At 38.2% G+C, this 13,957-nt stretch overlaps 2 protein-coding genes across 5 annotated transcripts in view; both read right to left on the bottom strand.

Annotated features, from left to right (window-relative positions):
- Positions 1–458: 458 nt before the first annotated feature.
- zf(c2h2)-52 (zinc finger protein) lies at positions 459–3,436 on the bottom strand. Its single transcript, NM_001078508.1, is given in 4 exon segments — positions 459–2,169; positions 2,495–2,627; positions 2,722–2,758; positions 2,975–3,436. Coding segments are annotated over 4 exon segments (1,986 nt in total). The 5' UTR covers positions 3,395–3,436; the 3' UTR covers positions 459–773.
- A 5,232-nt stretch (positions 3,437–8,668) lies between these two features.
- The window catches only part of LOC100182507 (type III intermediate filament), a 10,878-nt gene continuing 5,589 nt past the window's right edge, over positions 8,669–13,957 (bottom strand). For 2 of the 4 annotated variants that reach the window (XM_026836149.1, XM_026836148.1), the window contains exons 8-20: positions 13,661–13,786; positions 13,463–13,576; positions 12,966–13,072; positions 12,398–12,575; positions 11,740–11,874; positions 11,270–11,378; positions 11,114–11,208; positions 10,854–11,058; positions 10,303–10,442; positions 9,832–10,024; positions 9,505–9,566; positions 9,322–9,444; positions 8,669–9,053 (exon numbers count right to left, since the gene is read on the bottom strand). In XM_026836149.1, coding sequence (XP_026691950.1) covers positions 9,003–9,053; positions 9,322–9,444; positions 9,505–9,566; positions 9,832–10,024; positions 10,303–10,442; positions 10,854–11,058; positions 11,114–11,208; positions 11,270–11,378; positions 11,740–11,874; positions 12,398–12,575; positions 12,966–13,072; positions 13,463–13,576; positions 13,661–13,786 — 1,638 coding nt within the window. In that variant the 3' untranslated portion in view covers positions 8,669–9,002. The remainder of the gene's footprint in view (positions 9,054–9,321; positions 9,445–9,504; positions 9,567–9,831; positions 10,025–10,302; positions 10,443–10,853; positions 11,059–11,113; positions 11,209–11,269; positions 11,379–11,739; positions 11,875–12,397; positions 12,576–12,965; positions 13,073–13,462; positions 13,577–13,660; positions 13,787–13,957) is intronic. The other 2 variants (XM_009861411.3, XM_002119101.5) reach the window with 1 other exon arrangement.

Below are 13,957 nucleotides of genomic sequence, written 5' to 3'. Positions count from 1 at the left end.
TCAGCAATAAGAAATACGTCAACGTATTTAAAAATTTTAAGTATTGTTTTGTCAAAGTTTTTAAACATTTTTGCATATTTAGCCACTTTCTTAGTTTTTTTTTCGAAATTGTTACTGTCTTTTCGCGCCATTACCAATTTGCGATAGAGGATTTCCCATGTTAAAGCATACTGTCCTTTCGCAAAGCGTACTAGAACAAAATTTTTGTATTTGAGAGTAAGCCTTTTAATCCCACGTGACACGTAAATTGAGAAGCTGGTTATTCTTGAATTTTTACTTTCCTGTTGGTGACACTCGTACCAGGACGTTGATTATTAAAGTTCGTGGAAATACCCGATTTAGTCTTACGAAAAATTCTTCGATGTTTATAATTAGTGTCTCGCTTCTTTTTTTCTTTCTATTAATTTATTACCTTTTCTGGGAATTTTTGAGAAACACATCATAGCGATACAAACAAAGAACGTCGATATTCGCTTTTATTTTGCGATAAAAGTGTTCACCAACAAGTATAACGCGATAAACAGTGAGCCTTCATTGCACAGCGAATGAAAACAAGAGGCGATGAGATTTGAGAAACGGGAAGCGGTAGTACCAATAATTAAACAATCAAATGCATTATGACATCAATATAAGCATGATATACAGGTATTGTGGGAAAGGCGCAATTTTTATACAGAGTGCAACGCACGTACATGGAACTTGAACAGCAAAACGAACAGTTGTTGACTTTATGCTCAAACACTGCGACCAAACGGGAGTCGTTAAAGGTGGCCCTATGCGATTGCTGTCTTCTGCAACAATAACGATTTTATAGCATCATTGGACAACGCCGGTGGATTCCGTTCCGGGAGCTTGTCGAAAGCGTTTTCCAACCGTGCACGTTTTTGATGGTTCATGCAATCGTCTGGTTTTAAGCGCTTGCACACCTGTCCACTCGTTGCTACAGGCATACTGTAGTTACTCTTGCGAACTAGATCGTGTAGACTTGGTGAAACCGACGAGAGCTTACTCAACAATTCGTGTTTTACTTCGCTTTCTTTCTCGCCATTTTTCGGGAGAAAAACGGACGGTTTGGTATTTCCAGGTAGTTGCACCAACCACGCGCCTCCAATGCGTTTTGTTCTGACCATATTCCACTTTCCATCGCTTCCACGAATCGGTAAAACACTGCTTCGTTCATTCGGGTCACAGCAGTCTGTATCGCGAAGAGCCTTCTCTAGCGACCTCAGGCGGTCGTCTGCCATTGCTGATTTCGCCATAGGGTGGCGTGAGAGATTTGAGGCAGTTTGAGAATGGTTAAAAACAACAGAGGGAAACGAAGATTTGTTGGCAAGAGAGCTTTTATCAGTGGTTGTCATTTCTCCGTGTGAAATGTTTGTGCTTGTAATCACAATACTAGGCAATGGATTGGAAATACCGTTCTTCAACTGTTTTTCAACATTCCGTGGTTGGCAGGTGGTGGAAAAACCCAATGGCTTGATATCGCTTGTAGGCCTTGTATTTTGCTGGGCCCTTTCGTTGCTTAAAGTTGATTTACTAGAAATACTATCTGCGAGAATTTGCGTTGCGACATCAGACAGTGTGGATAAGTTATTATTGCTTGTTGTTGCAACAGATTCAGATGCTGGAGAGTTTCCACCAGCCGAAGAATTCGGTTCTGTAGCATGGTGAGGCCAATGTGGTTGATATGCATGTAGGTAGGGGTAACCGAACCCAAAGCCCATGACTGATGAGAGAAAGTGTTGGGAGGGGATATAGCCGCCAAATAAATTACCAGGGGATGAAATACCGAAGCCGCATCCTAAATCATTGTACAACATCGTGTTCTGATTCCCGACCACGCACTGCTGAAGGTTTGGTTGCATTAAATACCTCTGGTCGTGCAGGTTTAGATTGCGTAAATCCAAATCATGCATATGGTCAATCGCACTTCTAGTTGCGACCACACTCTGTGAGAGTTTATCTCGTGGGCCGAAGTTTCCTCTGATGGAACACAGCTGTGATTGGTCAGATAGAGACTTGGTATGTTTGCTGCTGACACCAGTCGCTGCAGGGGCGACGGTGAAAGATCTGCTTGCGTCAGGTGTGCTTAACGCTGTGTCTGCCAATGTGTGTAGGTCGGGTGAACAACCTTGCGGGCTCCATCCATTGATATTTTCTTCAGGACACCTGTAAACAGTTTAGGTTATTACACGTTTAGCATGCGTATACTTTACAATGTTGTACAATTATATGACCTATATAGTAGTGTGAGGGAAGATGGGACACTTTTTCATTCTGTTTTTCCGTGGCATTTGATAGTAAACAAAGAACATGCAAAGAATTATAAAACCGTACCCTCACGACCTATATTGTCCGTTGTTAATTGTTTAAAACACGATCAAGATATTTGGATATTACGTGGTAAAGGTGTCTCATCTTCCACAACCCTACTCTACAACCTTTTCAAACGCCCACGCAAAATCATTGTTTGAATTTGTAACATGTACAATACCTTCTTTCATTGTGACAGACGGTCAACATTTGCTCTTCTGGCTTCTTATCGACGTTCGAAATATGAAATGCGTAATTCGAAGTTTCCTGAGCTCTTGTTTCTATCTCAGTGTTCCGTATTGTTGACAAATCGTCTGCGTGTTGAATTCACGTTAGAAAGAGTTATTTTATTTGTAGAAAACGTGCAGTAAAGTCAATTGTTAGACGTGAATGGGTAAATGTACTCACCAAGACTTCGGGTTTTCTGTCGGTTCTGGCACAACGTCTGTAAAACAAATCAACGTACGTGTTATTGTTGAAGACCAAGGAATTGTGGTTTAAATTTTTTTCATCAATAATTTAGAACACACTGCAGGCATTGGCCATTTGGTTTACGGACGGCGAACACGCGCCGACCTAAATTGTTGGCTTTAAATATAAAACTTATATTCCAAAACGAAACAAATCTCATGATCTGAAAAAATATAAATAATAAACTCACAGTAAATTTCTTGTGGCCAGTTAACGTTGGCCGTTGTTCCGGATCTGATGAGTCTTCAGAGTCCACAGTAACACCTGAGAGAGTTTCAGATTGTTGTCTTCGTCGATTGATGATAGATGACGTCATCAAATGTTGCTTACGCCGCATAAGAAGCGGGTGTTTTTCCCAGCGATGCTGCGTCATTTCCGCATGTACAAAGCAGTGGAAATCGCAGTGTAGACAATGTAATGGATCGGCTTCATTCGAGGACGACGACGAAGAAGAATCTGACAAACTGAATCTAGTTTGGGGGTCAGAGGTGTCGGACGATATGGAATTGTTTAGCGATTCTTGCGAGTTTTCATGCATCGTTAAATCACGTCTTTCGCCTACACCGTTATCAGCAGGTTGTCTTCTATAAGTTGCTATAGCATTGGCCATGTAACCACTTATTTAAACGTAGATACTTTCAACTTATGTTTGCACTATAAAAGTTAGAAAAAGGTGTGTTATACGATTTAAATATCGCAATAATATTTTAGGTAAAGGTATGATTAAGCGCAAGACTGCACAGCAAGCGATATAGCAATTTAAAAACAAAAACGTATAAAAAAGTCGTAAGAAACTATAAAGCTGTATTATATAGAAATATTAATGCATATATAGAAAGCACGCTTTTAATAAAATGTCAAGTACCTAAAAAACATAAGCCCAGTGGCATGAAGTACAATATTGATGGCTAAAAAACGTGGAATAATATGTTGAGTTGAAGTATGTAGTTAAAAATATATAAGGACATGTTTTGATCATGCGATATGTTGTTGAACACCATGTTGTTTTATGTTTTTACTAGAACCTCTATTGACCCAATGGAATACATATCAACAAAAGAAACAGTACGCGAACTTTGGTCAGCACGCACGGATGAGAGGTTGAACGAGTTCGATGTTCATGTGTGCTGAATCAATGTTTACTCTGTGCCTGGCGCGTTACCCGTGATCCTGTTCGGCGTTCGTTGCTTCGTTTGTCCGGAACAAAGATTGCGTCATAAGTTTAGAGCAGATGCCGCGCAAGGCCGTATTTCAATAATTCGAAGACATATAACCGTTTACAACTTTTTACAGTAAACGGTGAAAACTTTAGTTTGTGTTTAGTTTGTACAATTGGTTCTTCGTGGCTTCGCTTAATTTTATTTGAAGTCCTTCTTTTTGCTTCGTATTCAGCTGGTCTATCTCTTCGTCCGATATGGGCCGCCCAAAAACCTGAACTTTCGCTTTTTCGTACGCCTTCCGTACATTTTGTAAATCCATGACCGTTTTATCATTCAAATTAACCAACTCATCGTTGGTGCCGTGAGCAAGATCGTTAAATCCGTGCATAATTCTCCCAACGAGGCCACGCATTATATCAAGAGATGGATCTACAGTTTCAGGTGTAGCCGCGACACTACTGCGATCAGGTTCCGTATTTTCTTCGTTTTCAGGCTCGCCATGAGAAATATCTCCCTCATCCGAAATAGGCACTCCATCCGTATTAACAGTAGGCTCGGCACTTAGTTGTCTTGGTACAGGTAAATCATCCGCTAAACTAGATACCTCACTGCCCTCCCATTTTGGTTCCGTCAGTCCAAGGTTTTGAAATAAAGGAACCATAGATACTGCTGGTTGCATAGAGGCCAGTTTCAATTGTAAGCGTTCAATTTTCGCATCAGCCACATCCTGGATTTCCATCCTTAGGCGTTTCTCCTCGTCTATCGTTGACGTTGCTTTATGCAACTCTTGTCGCATTGAAGATAGTTCGTCAAGCAGTCTTTCTTTTTCCAACTGCAGTTCTTCCAACTCATTCTCCCCAGTCGAGCTTTCCAGTTTTCTGTCGTTTTCGCCATCTCCTTCTTTCCACTGCACTGCAGTAGAATTGTTCAATTTAAAATATTCTACTAGTTTTTCACTGTACCACACGCGCCAAGGCGGCAACGCGTTAAGTGCGCTGGAATTACTTGCGAAGAACGCATGTGCATTTGCGCGGCTTTGAGTGTCCATCTCGTTGTTTAACTGCTTTGTAAAACCTCGGTCGTTCATCATGCTTATCAGTTGGTTCGGAGTGATCGAAGTTAACTTTAAACTTAAGTTAGATTTTATTTGACGCCAGGTTAGAGCGTCCCGTAAAGAGTCTTGTGCGAGCAGAATCAAACACGTGGCCAGCATCGATACAGGCTTGTACTGTTGCACGTCTTGGCACGCTATGATTTGATCCCAAATAAACATAACTGTTTCCAGATCCAAATATCCAACAAATAATGGTTTTAGCATTGGTCGGAATATATCCTCGCATGAAACGGTCATAACGTTTGTGCGGACATTTGTTTCAGCGCTGTAAGCGTCAGCAAGTGTGGATGCAAGTGCTGGCTCTTCCTTGCGTAACAACAAGCCTATTTGTGCGTAGATATCGGAATTTTGGTTGTCATTACCAACAAGCTCGGCGTATTTTTCTGTTATAAACTGCTCGTATTGTGATACCAGCTTAGCGAGATCTTCCGTCGTTAATGTTTGTGGATCTGAACGACTCGACGGCTTTATAAACTTTGACAGTACGCAATAAACGAAAGGCACAGCAAGGAAATAATAAACTTCGGATAATGCGCTTTTTGCTTTTGACTTTGCATGATAGTACGACATGAGATGTCGCATTACAGATTGAGCGGCCTTCATCGCCTCCAGTGATTTTAAGGTTACGTTCGAACGAAGCAAAAAGTTGCACTTCTGCGAAATATCGTAATCTAAATGCGACACCAGTAGCTTTGGCGATTTTGCTACAACATTTTTGTAATGATCTTCTAATTTATGGTTTTTAATACACAAGTTCCACATTAAGTACCTGAGATTCGCGGAAAGTGTAGAATTTAAACATTGTCGTAAATGCACAGTAGCATCAGGTCGCTGGCGCAACAAAGCTTCTAGTGCAAGACCACATTCTTTAGTAATTGCATCCGCCTTGACGTCCTTGCCAATACCTTTCGAATTCAATTCTTTGGTTAATTGTGCGTCCAAAGCCGCCGATACGTCTTCCAGTAACTCTTTGTAAGTTGGTTGGTGTTTTAACAAACTAACTGCTTTTCCAACAAGCACGCTCTTTTCAGCTGGCGAGAGTGATGAAAAATTACGAATTCCGTTGTCGTACATACGACCTGCGACAATGTCAAAAATATCCTTCGAAAAAGACAACCAGGCGTCCGACCTTTGCGCTTCTCTCTTGGTTGCTTGTACCCACGACGGTACACAGTTTAATTTCGCCATCAGGTATAGCAACACAAACAAAAAATACAAATTTCTAATCACCGACAGTGAGAAACTATCATATCAACAAAAAACCTATTCACATCAACAAAAAACCTATATTCAGCTTTTGTTCAAAAACAATACGACATTCATGTCTGTGACGAAACAATAGAAACTTCCAAAACAACGTAACTGACAAGCGAGGTTTGAAAGTCTGTCTATCTTTCGAAATTTACACGAACTTAGCCTATGCTTCAGAATAAATAGTTTAAACTCTTCAATACTAAATTTACATTTGCCAATACTGATAAAAACACACTACCACTCTGTCATAATTGCGTTAGTTACTAACGATAAATCATAACAAACGACCTACGCGCCTTCTTGGTTCACTAACAGGACGAGTTATTAAGCTTCCTGTACTCAACATACATAGCCTTACACGTTGAGACTGCGTGTACTTTCTATGGCAGCCACTTCATGTCGAGTTAAACATTAACCTTGTATGTTGTACACAAACATACGTATTCACTATTGTTACGGTCCTGAACATTATGAGGCCGAAGTCCTTTATACTTCATTTTACACGCCTATTTTTACGTTTACATTGGTTCAGACATTCAAGTTAAATTTAAGCTTTGACCAGAAATTCTCACGAAATAATTAACTAAATCTATGAGTGTTGTACTTTGACCCATTGGATCGGCCCACTCCATATTGACCGAAAGTAACCTCAAACAAAGGTCCCACACGTACGTAACAAAGCACTCGACTGAAACGCGCGTTCTCTATTGTTGTGTCTGTGGTGGCTAAATCTATGGCTTGCGTTAAAACATACGAATTGATTTTACAATATTTTTAAAACATTAGTCGCAACGTTCATTTGTACAATACCTGGAAAATTTTTGATCTAAAATGCGAAGTAATTTTTTTCTGTCCGGTTTGAACAAAATAATCTACGGTTTGTTGAGTATATGAAGAAACACCCGTGTATGGAACATGTTTGTAAAAATGACTTCTTCACCTTGCCTATCTTTATGCACGACCTTGAATAAACCACGAAGCCTAAGTGACCCCGAGTAGCACTGGTTGTAACGCGCCAGTGATCGCAGAAAGTTCGCAGACTATACGAGGTCAATGAACCTTAGTAAACCACGCGTTTCACATCAGGGCAAAGTCGACTGAAGAACTATATGGATAGTTCTATTGCTGCACCTAAATACCTGACTGTGTAAAGATTCGAAAGAATAAACTAAAACCACCTATGTAATATATTTGATAAGATATCTGTCTAAATTATACAAATGTCTAATTTGTTTAATATTTATAAAGCACCATACGTTACGCGCTATTGTTTTCACGCGTACTGTCAACAAAGACTCGACAGTGTCTTCCCATACGGTCTAAAGTCCAGTAGCCTACTGTACGATACAGTCGACTACCAACTCAAAAGTCTGTACACAATCACTAGAACGACAGGACGTCCAGAAATCTTTGCATCCTGCAATGTGACGTCACAAGAAAATCGAACCACTTTCGTCTGGTTCGTGACGTCACTGATCACGCGTTAAAAATGGCATTCAAAGTTTATGAAAACATCACCTGTTAAATTTCATACAAAGCTTGAGAATCAAAAGAGCTTCTCTCGCTAAAACTGTTGTAAAACTGAAAATCGCTTTAAATTGGTTTCCTAATTCAACTTCCCGTTGACAAAAGTAAAGATTCATGTCCGTGTATTTATTGTTTTACACTTTTAGTGTATAAGAACGGCAGTTTTTCTCAGTAGAACAAAACCTAATTTTGCGAAAGTACCACGCTGATGCTTATTAAATAAAATAAAATTAAACGGCCAAGTGCAGTTAAAACATATGACCAGTATTCTTATGCCAACGATCTCATAACAACACGAATCCTTATTTAGTGTAAACGTGACTAGTGAATGTACCGAACCTGCGAGTAAAGTCTTTTAAACTTTTCAGTCGTGCAAAGTGCAGCGCTATATTGACACCAAAATGACGTATATTTTTAAAATAATGTTTCAACAAGCTACAACAACACCTAAAAAACGACAGGAAATACTAAAATTGTAATCCGCTACTTTAGAATATAAATTTAGAGCAGTGGCTTTTGACCCATTTTAACATGCTTTGCCTCTGGCTAAATTACGAATATATTTTTCCTACATTATCTTGTTATTGTGTTAAAGTTGCCGAAAAGATATAGTAGGGTGGGGGAAGATGGGACACCTTTAGCACATAATATTCAGATATTCTGATCGTGTTTTAAACAATTAACAACGGTCTATGGGAGTCATGAGGACATAGTTTCATATTTCTTTGAATGTTCTTTGTTTAATACTAAATGGGACGAGAAAATAGAGTTAAAAAGTGTCCCATCTTCCCCCATCCTACTGTATATATATATATAAATGATAAAACAAGCATTTAGGTCATTTGCAATTTATTTTCATATGGTGTATATAAGCAATACATGTTGTATATATGGTTTTCTACAGTATATAAAGTGCATGCAGTGCAATACATCATCAGTCAATGTTTATGATATCTAAAATTTACTTGATCAAACAGTATTAGAAGTTCGTCATGTAGGGAAACCTAATATATACTACAAATCAAGTAAATCCCAATGATTAAATATATATGACAACTATATACAAGCGTGCTGTACTGCAATGGGTGGAACATTAATTGGTGAAACAAAGTTTCAAAACCAGAATATTATGTACAGTAATTTACGTGGTTTCGTCAGCAATTCTAATTGAGCAAGTCAAGAAGAATCTTCTTATACTTTCCAGATGTTTCGTCCTGTTATAAAATCACATAAATTATATGTAACAGTTTAGTTTGTCACATTATATAGACTTGTGTGTATTTCTTAAAAACCCAATTCTTATATACGTATTACCATAATAATAGTAACATAAACGAGCGTTATTAATTGTTAAACATAAAATGGATTTTTTGACGGTACGTGCTAAAATTGATTTTTGGACGGTATGTGCCCCGTTTACCCTATAGTACTATGCACACTTAACGAAATGACTGAATAAAATTAACCATAAATGTCCATTACCTCAACTCTCTTTTCAACCTTGACCCCGAAGACACGTTCGTATTCTTCTTTAACGTCAATCAAGTCAATCTCACTTCGTGTCGTCACAATGTATGTAAGTTGCTTTTCTTCGGTGCCTTTGCCCTATAATGAAAAAAAATGCTCAAGTTGTTTTCGAGCGAGAAGTATATCTACAGTTCTTACCGCCATTGTCTCGTTGATTTGGATCGCATAGTAAAGTGGTGGGATGCAAGTTGAGAAGCGAACTATACATATAGGAACAGGTTAAACTCATTTTTTATTTTCAAACACAAGAAAACAAATACAGTCCTGTGGGGTAAGATGAGACACCATTAGCACATTTTATCCAAACATTCTGATCGTGTTATAAACAATTAACAACAGTCTATAGGAGTCTTGAGGATACGGTTTATTAATTCTTTGAATGTTTTTTGTTTACTACCAAATGGGACCAGAAATATAATGAAAACTGCCCCACCTTAGCCCACCCTACGTTATTTAATAACTCACTCAGAGTCTTGAGACCTCGAACCAAATCTTTTGGGCATTCTTTTTCCACGGTTTCGATAAGATCAACGGTTGTTAGTTTCGGCCACGATTGTTTGAATAGGTACCACAAATGTTGGTAGCTTCTCTGTGTGAAAATCTCAAGGAACCGGTCATTTGAAGGCGACCATTGCTTCACTCCCATTTCGAACAAGGCCTGCAAAAAAAGGTGTACGATTTTTCGTTATGTACGTATAATGAGTATACGTATTTTTATATTTATATTTACAGAACTAAACAAAAGGATCCCAACGACTCCAAAAGAGCGTTGTTAATTGTTAAAAAACGATTTGGATATTTCGAAATATGTGCTAAAAGTTTCCCATCATACCCCACAGAACTATACAAAATATTGTCCCTAAAAATAATTTTAACAACCGTTTCAAATCCGTGTACTTTTTAATATTAAATGCTATATACAGTTATAGAACAAACCTTCGCGTCCTCATCAGCCAAATTGGAAACGACTGTTCCGCTATCAGCAGGTCGATTTGCTTTCATAATTGCGACCAAAAACTTTTTGAACACCCCGGATGTTTCGCTTTCAATGTCCTTGGTCAAATCACGTTCAAACACTAACAAATTAAATTATAGTTAATATATGGAAAATAATGTAGGCTAAAGGTTTTCCACCTTACGCTCAAATACCTCAAATATATATAGTAGGATGGGGGAAGATGGAACACCTTTTTTACCACCTTACGCTCAAATACCTCATAGTAATATATATAGTAGGATGGGGGAAGATGGAACGCCTTTTAATATCTTTTGTTCGTCCCATTCGGTAGTAAATAAAGAACATTCAAAGAATTATAAAACCGTATCTTCACGACTCCCATAAACCGTTATTAATTGTTTAAAACACGATCAAGATATTTGGATATTATGTGCTAAAAGTGTCTCGTCTCCCCCTACCCCATTCTACTTATATATAAATCGGAAATTTTCGAAAATCTTTAACCAGCACCATTAACCCTAATACATACCTTCATAATAATCTCGCTTAATGTCCTCAATATCTTTGCTACTTTGAGTACAAAGAATCTCAATCAGCACTGCCTCGTCGGTTCCAAATCCTTTGATCGCTTTCCGTAAAGCTCTGGCGTCAAGAACGCTCTTCCTCCACATTAAATGTTGCACAACCGACAAGAAATTTCCGCTTAATTCCGATTCCAATTCTTTCAAGAGTTCCTAAATCACATAAATGTCATTTTCTAATAAAACGGGCTCTGAAATTTAAATATACCTTTTTATATTTTTCTTCGTAATGCTTCGCAATCACCAATCTCTGCGCCTTGGTGCGCTTGGTCAATATTTCACTGATCGCTTCTTCGTCAGTGCCTGAAATAAAATAAAAAAACGAATAGTTTTATCCTAAATTATAAATAACTGGACTACGCACCAATTCCTTTCATTGCTTTGTGCAGCAGCTCAGCGTCGCCAAGTGGATGAAACGGTTTGATAGGTCGTACCGTTCCCCCCTTCACTTTCCAGCTTACAGATATCACGCCCTGCATCAATAAACTATGAATTATAAAACTCAGTATAACTAGGAGTTGAACGTATCGAAGATTAAATGAAAATAAAAGCAACCAGCATGCAATTATTGAATTAAAATGAACAAATCGACAGTTTTAGCAAACAACATAGCAATTCAATAGATTGTGAATAAACGTGCAAAATTAAAAAAAGTCGTGAGTTCCTAATTCTCCCCCACGTACAAATATTTACCAAATTACGCTTTCTCTCTCATCTGGTTCATCACTCCGTGCGTGTGTTGTGCGTATATGCACTAGATAACACATACAAGTACAAATTACATTATTCACAACTCATGCTGAGTGTGTTGCAAGTCTCAGGTGGTCTATAAACCTCGGGTGTTTCAACTGATTCTTCGCGGGGTGATGCAAGCTCTAGCGCTTCTTTTACTTCATCGATATTGTTTGTTTTAACGGTTTGTTCTTCGTTATCGCTAGAACTTTTCTCTGACTCAGCTTTGGGTGTTGACTGCACCACATACATATATATATATGGTGGATTTAGGACACGTATTATTAAAATATCGATAAGTGGTGTTATTTGTCAAACATAATTCTACCACAAAATACATCTTGGCTATTATTATTCCTATATACGTATACACGCAATCTAACAATCAAAGTGGTGTTCGTATAGTTTATTTAATATTCTGTAGCGCATAACTCAATGATACACGAAGACATGAAAGGCAGACTTAACCACTTGCATAATTAAATACAAAATGCGGACTTTTTGAAAAGGAATTACCATAAAAATTCTAATGGTTAACCTAATTAAAAACGTGTGAAATTATGACGTATGTGACAGATTGTATATGAATTCAGGCAAAACTTGAATTAGCTGTGTTATACGGTTACAAGATAGTGATTAGTATACTATATTGGTTAGCAGAGATCTTGGCTACATGACCACCAGATGCGAAAGGGTTAATAAGTTTGTGGGATTAGAGCTTATACGGATAGAGCTTAAGGTTTGATTTGGTTTCTCATACCGTAGATGGTTCCTTGGGTGGACTATCTTTCTCCAACATCTCTTCAACAATATCGCTTGTTGATCTCGCGGAAGATGAGGACCTAGATGATGCTCGTGAAGATGATTTGGATGAAGACCTTGATGAACGTTTGCTGTCGTTTGCAAGCACCAATGTCTTCGTATCGATCACAGCGATCCTATTAACATAATAGGAAAATAAAAATTTATACATTGTAGGGTGAGAGAAGATGGGACACCTTTTAACTCTATTTTCTCCTCTCATTCGGTGGTAAACAAAGAACATTTAAAGAATTATAAACCCGTATTCTCACGACTTCCATAAACCGTTGTTAATTGTTTACAACACGATCAGGATATCTGGATAATATGCGCTAAAGGTGTACCATCTTCCCCAATCCTACTATGTACTCACATCTATGTTAAAACTTGGGCATAAATGTGAACATATAAGTTCTTTGATGTAATTTTAATAAATTCGTAATAAATTGATCCCGTTAATCAAGAGTTATACACACACACCGAATGCCATAGTTTCTAAAATGAAAATTATAGTTTGTTGCTTTTACCTGTGCTCTTCTCCCATCAAGATCTTGTTGTAGATAGCGATTTCTTGTTCCAAACTCAACTTCAAGCTGTTCAAGTCCTGGTAGTCCTTTAGATACTTTCCGATGTCCTAAAGATGACATTTTAAGATTTAGTTAGGACATTTTTCTCGTTTCTTGTTCAGATTGGTATAGTAAACGAAGAATCTTTACACAATTGTATAAACGATGTATAATATAACCGTAAAAATATAAGATCGTTGGTAAATGTTAAAAACACGATCAAAAAATACGGTTTTCATGTGCTAACAATATTCCATCTACAACCCCACAGAACTATACTTACAAGCTGCACATATATGTGATTAACGAGCACTATACGGTCAATGGCATACGTACGTGCGTCAACCAGTAGTAACAGCACGCGATTTCGTCACGGAAGGAAAATCCTTTACCGCCAGTGGGCCGCGAACGACAGCTTTCTGATATATACGCAACAAAAACCAAGCAACTAAATGCACCTGTTTAGCCCCATCCAAGTCCGATCGCATTTTCTCAACCTGTTCTTGATACTCGGCAATTTCCCTTGCATGGCGATCCTCCAACCCATCTTGATTACGCTCCAAACCGTCATTCTAAATCAAAAGACAGTTTAGTTTTGTAGCATGCACTATGAGCAAATTATGTAGCTTTCCATAAATGCTGGTAAATGATCATACCTTTTGACGAAGAGCCTCCAATTCCATTTCAAGTTGGTGAATAACCTTTCGCTTTTCAGAGTTGTCCGATCGCAGGTCTCTGATGTCGTCATTTGCTGCCTTCAGTTGTTTAGTCAATGACTCCACCTTAAAAACAGGTTAAAATTAAAGTTAGGTCATACGGTCGAAAATAAGAACTTTATGATTTCTCTATTTTAGTTGCTTTCTAGTGTAAATAAGATTATGCGAATTTAAATAACTAGTTACGCCTGTTTCAAATGTAATATATAGTAGGGTGGGGGAAGATGGGACACTTTT

This window comes from Ciona intestinalis, chromosome 9, assembly GCF_000224145.3.
Source record: "Ciona intestinalis chromosome 9, KH, whole genome shotgun sequence".
NCBI lineage: Eukaryota > Metazoa > Chordata > Ascidiacea > Phlebobranchia > Cionidae > Ciona > Ciona intestinalis.
The sequence above is the reverse complement of the archived record's forward strand: the minus strand, read 5'-3'. Positions and strand labels throughout refer to the sequence as shown.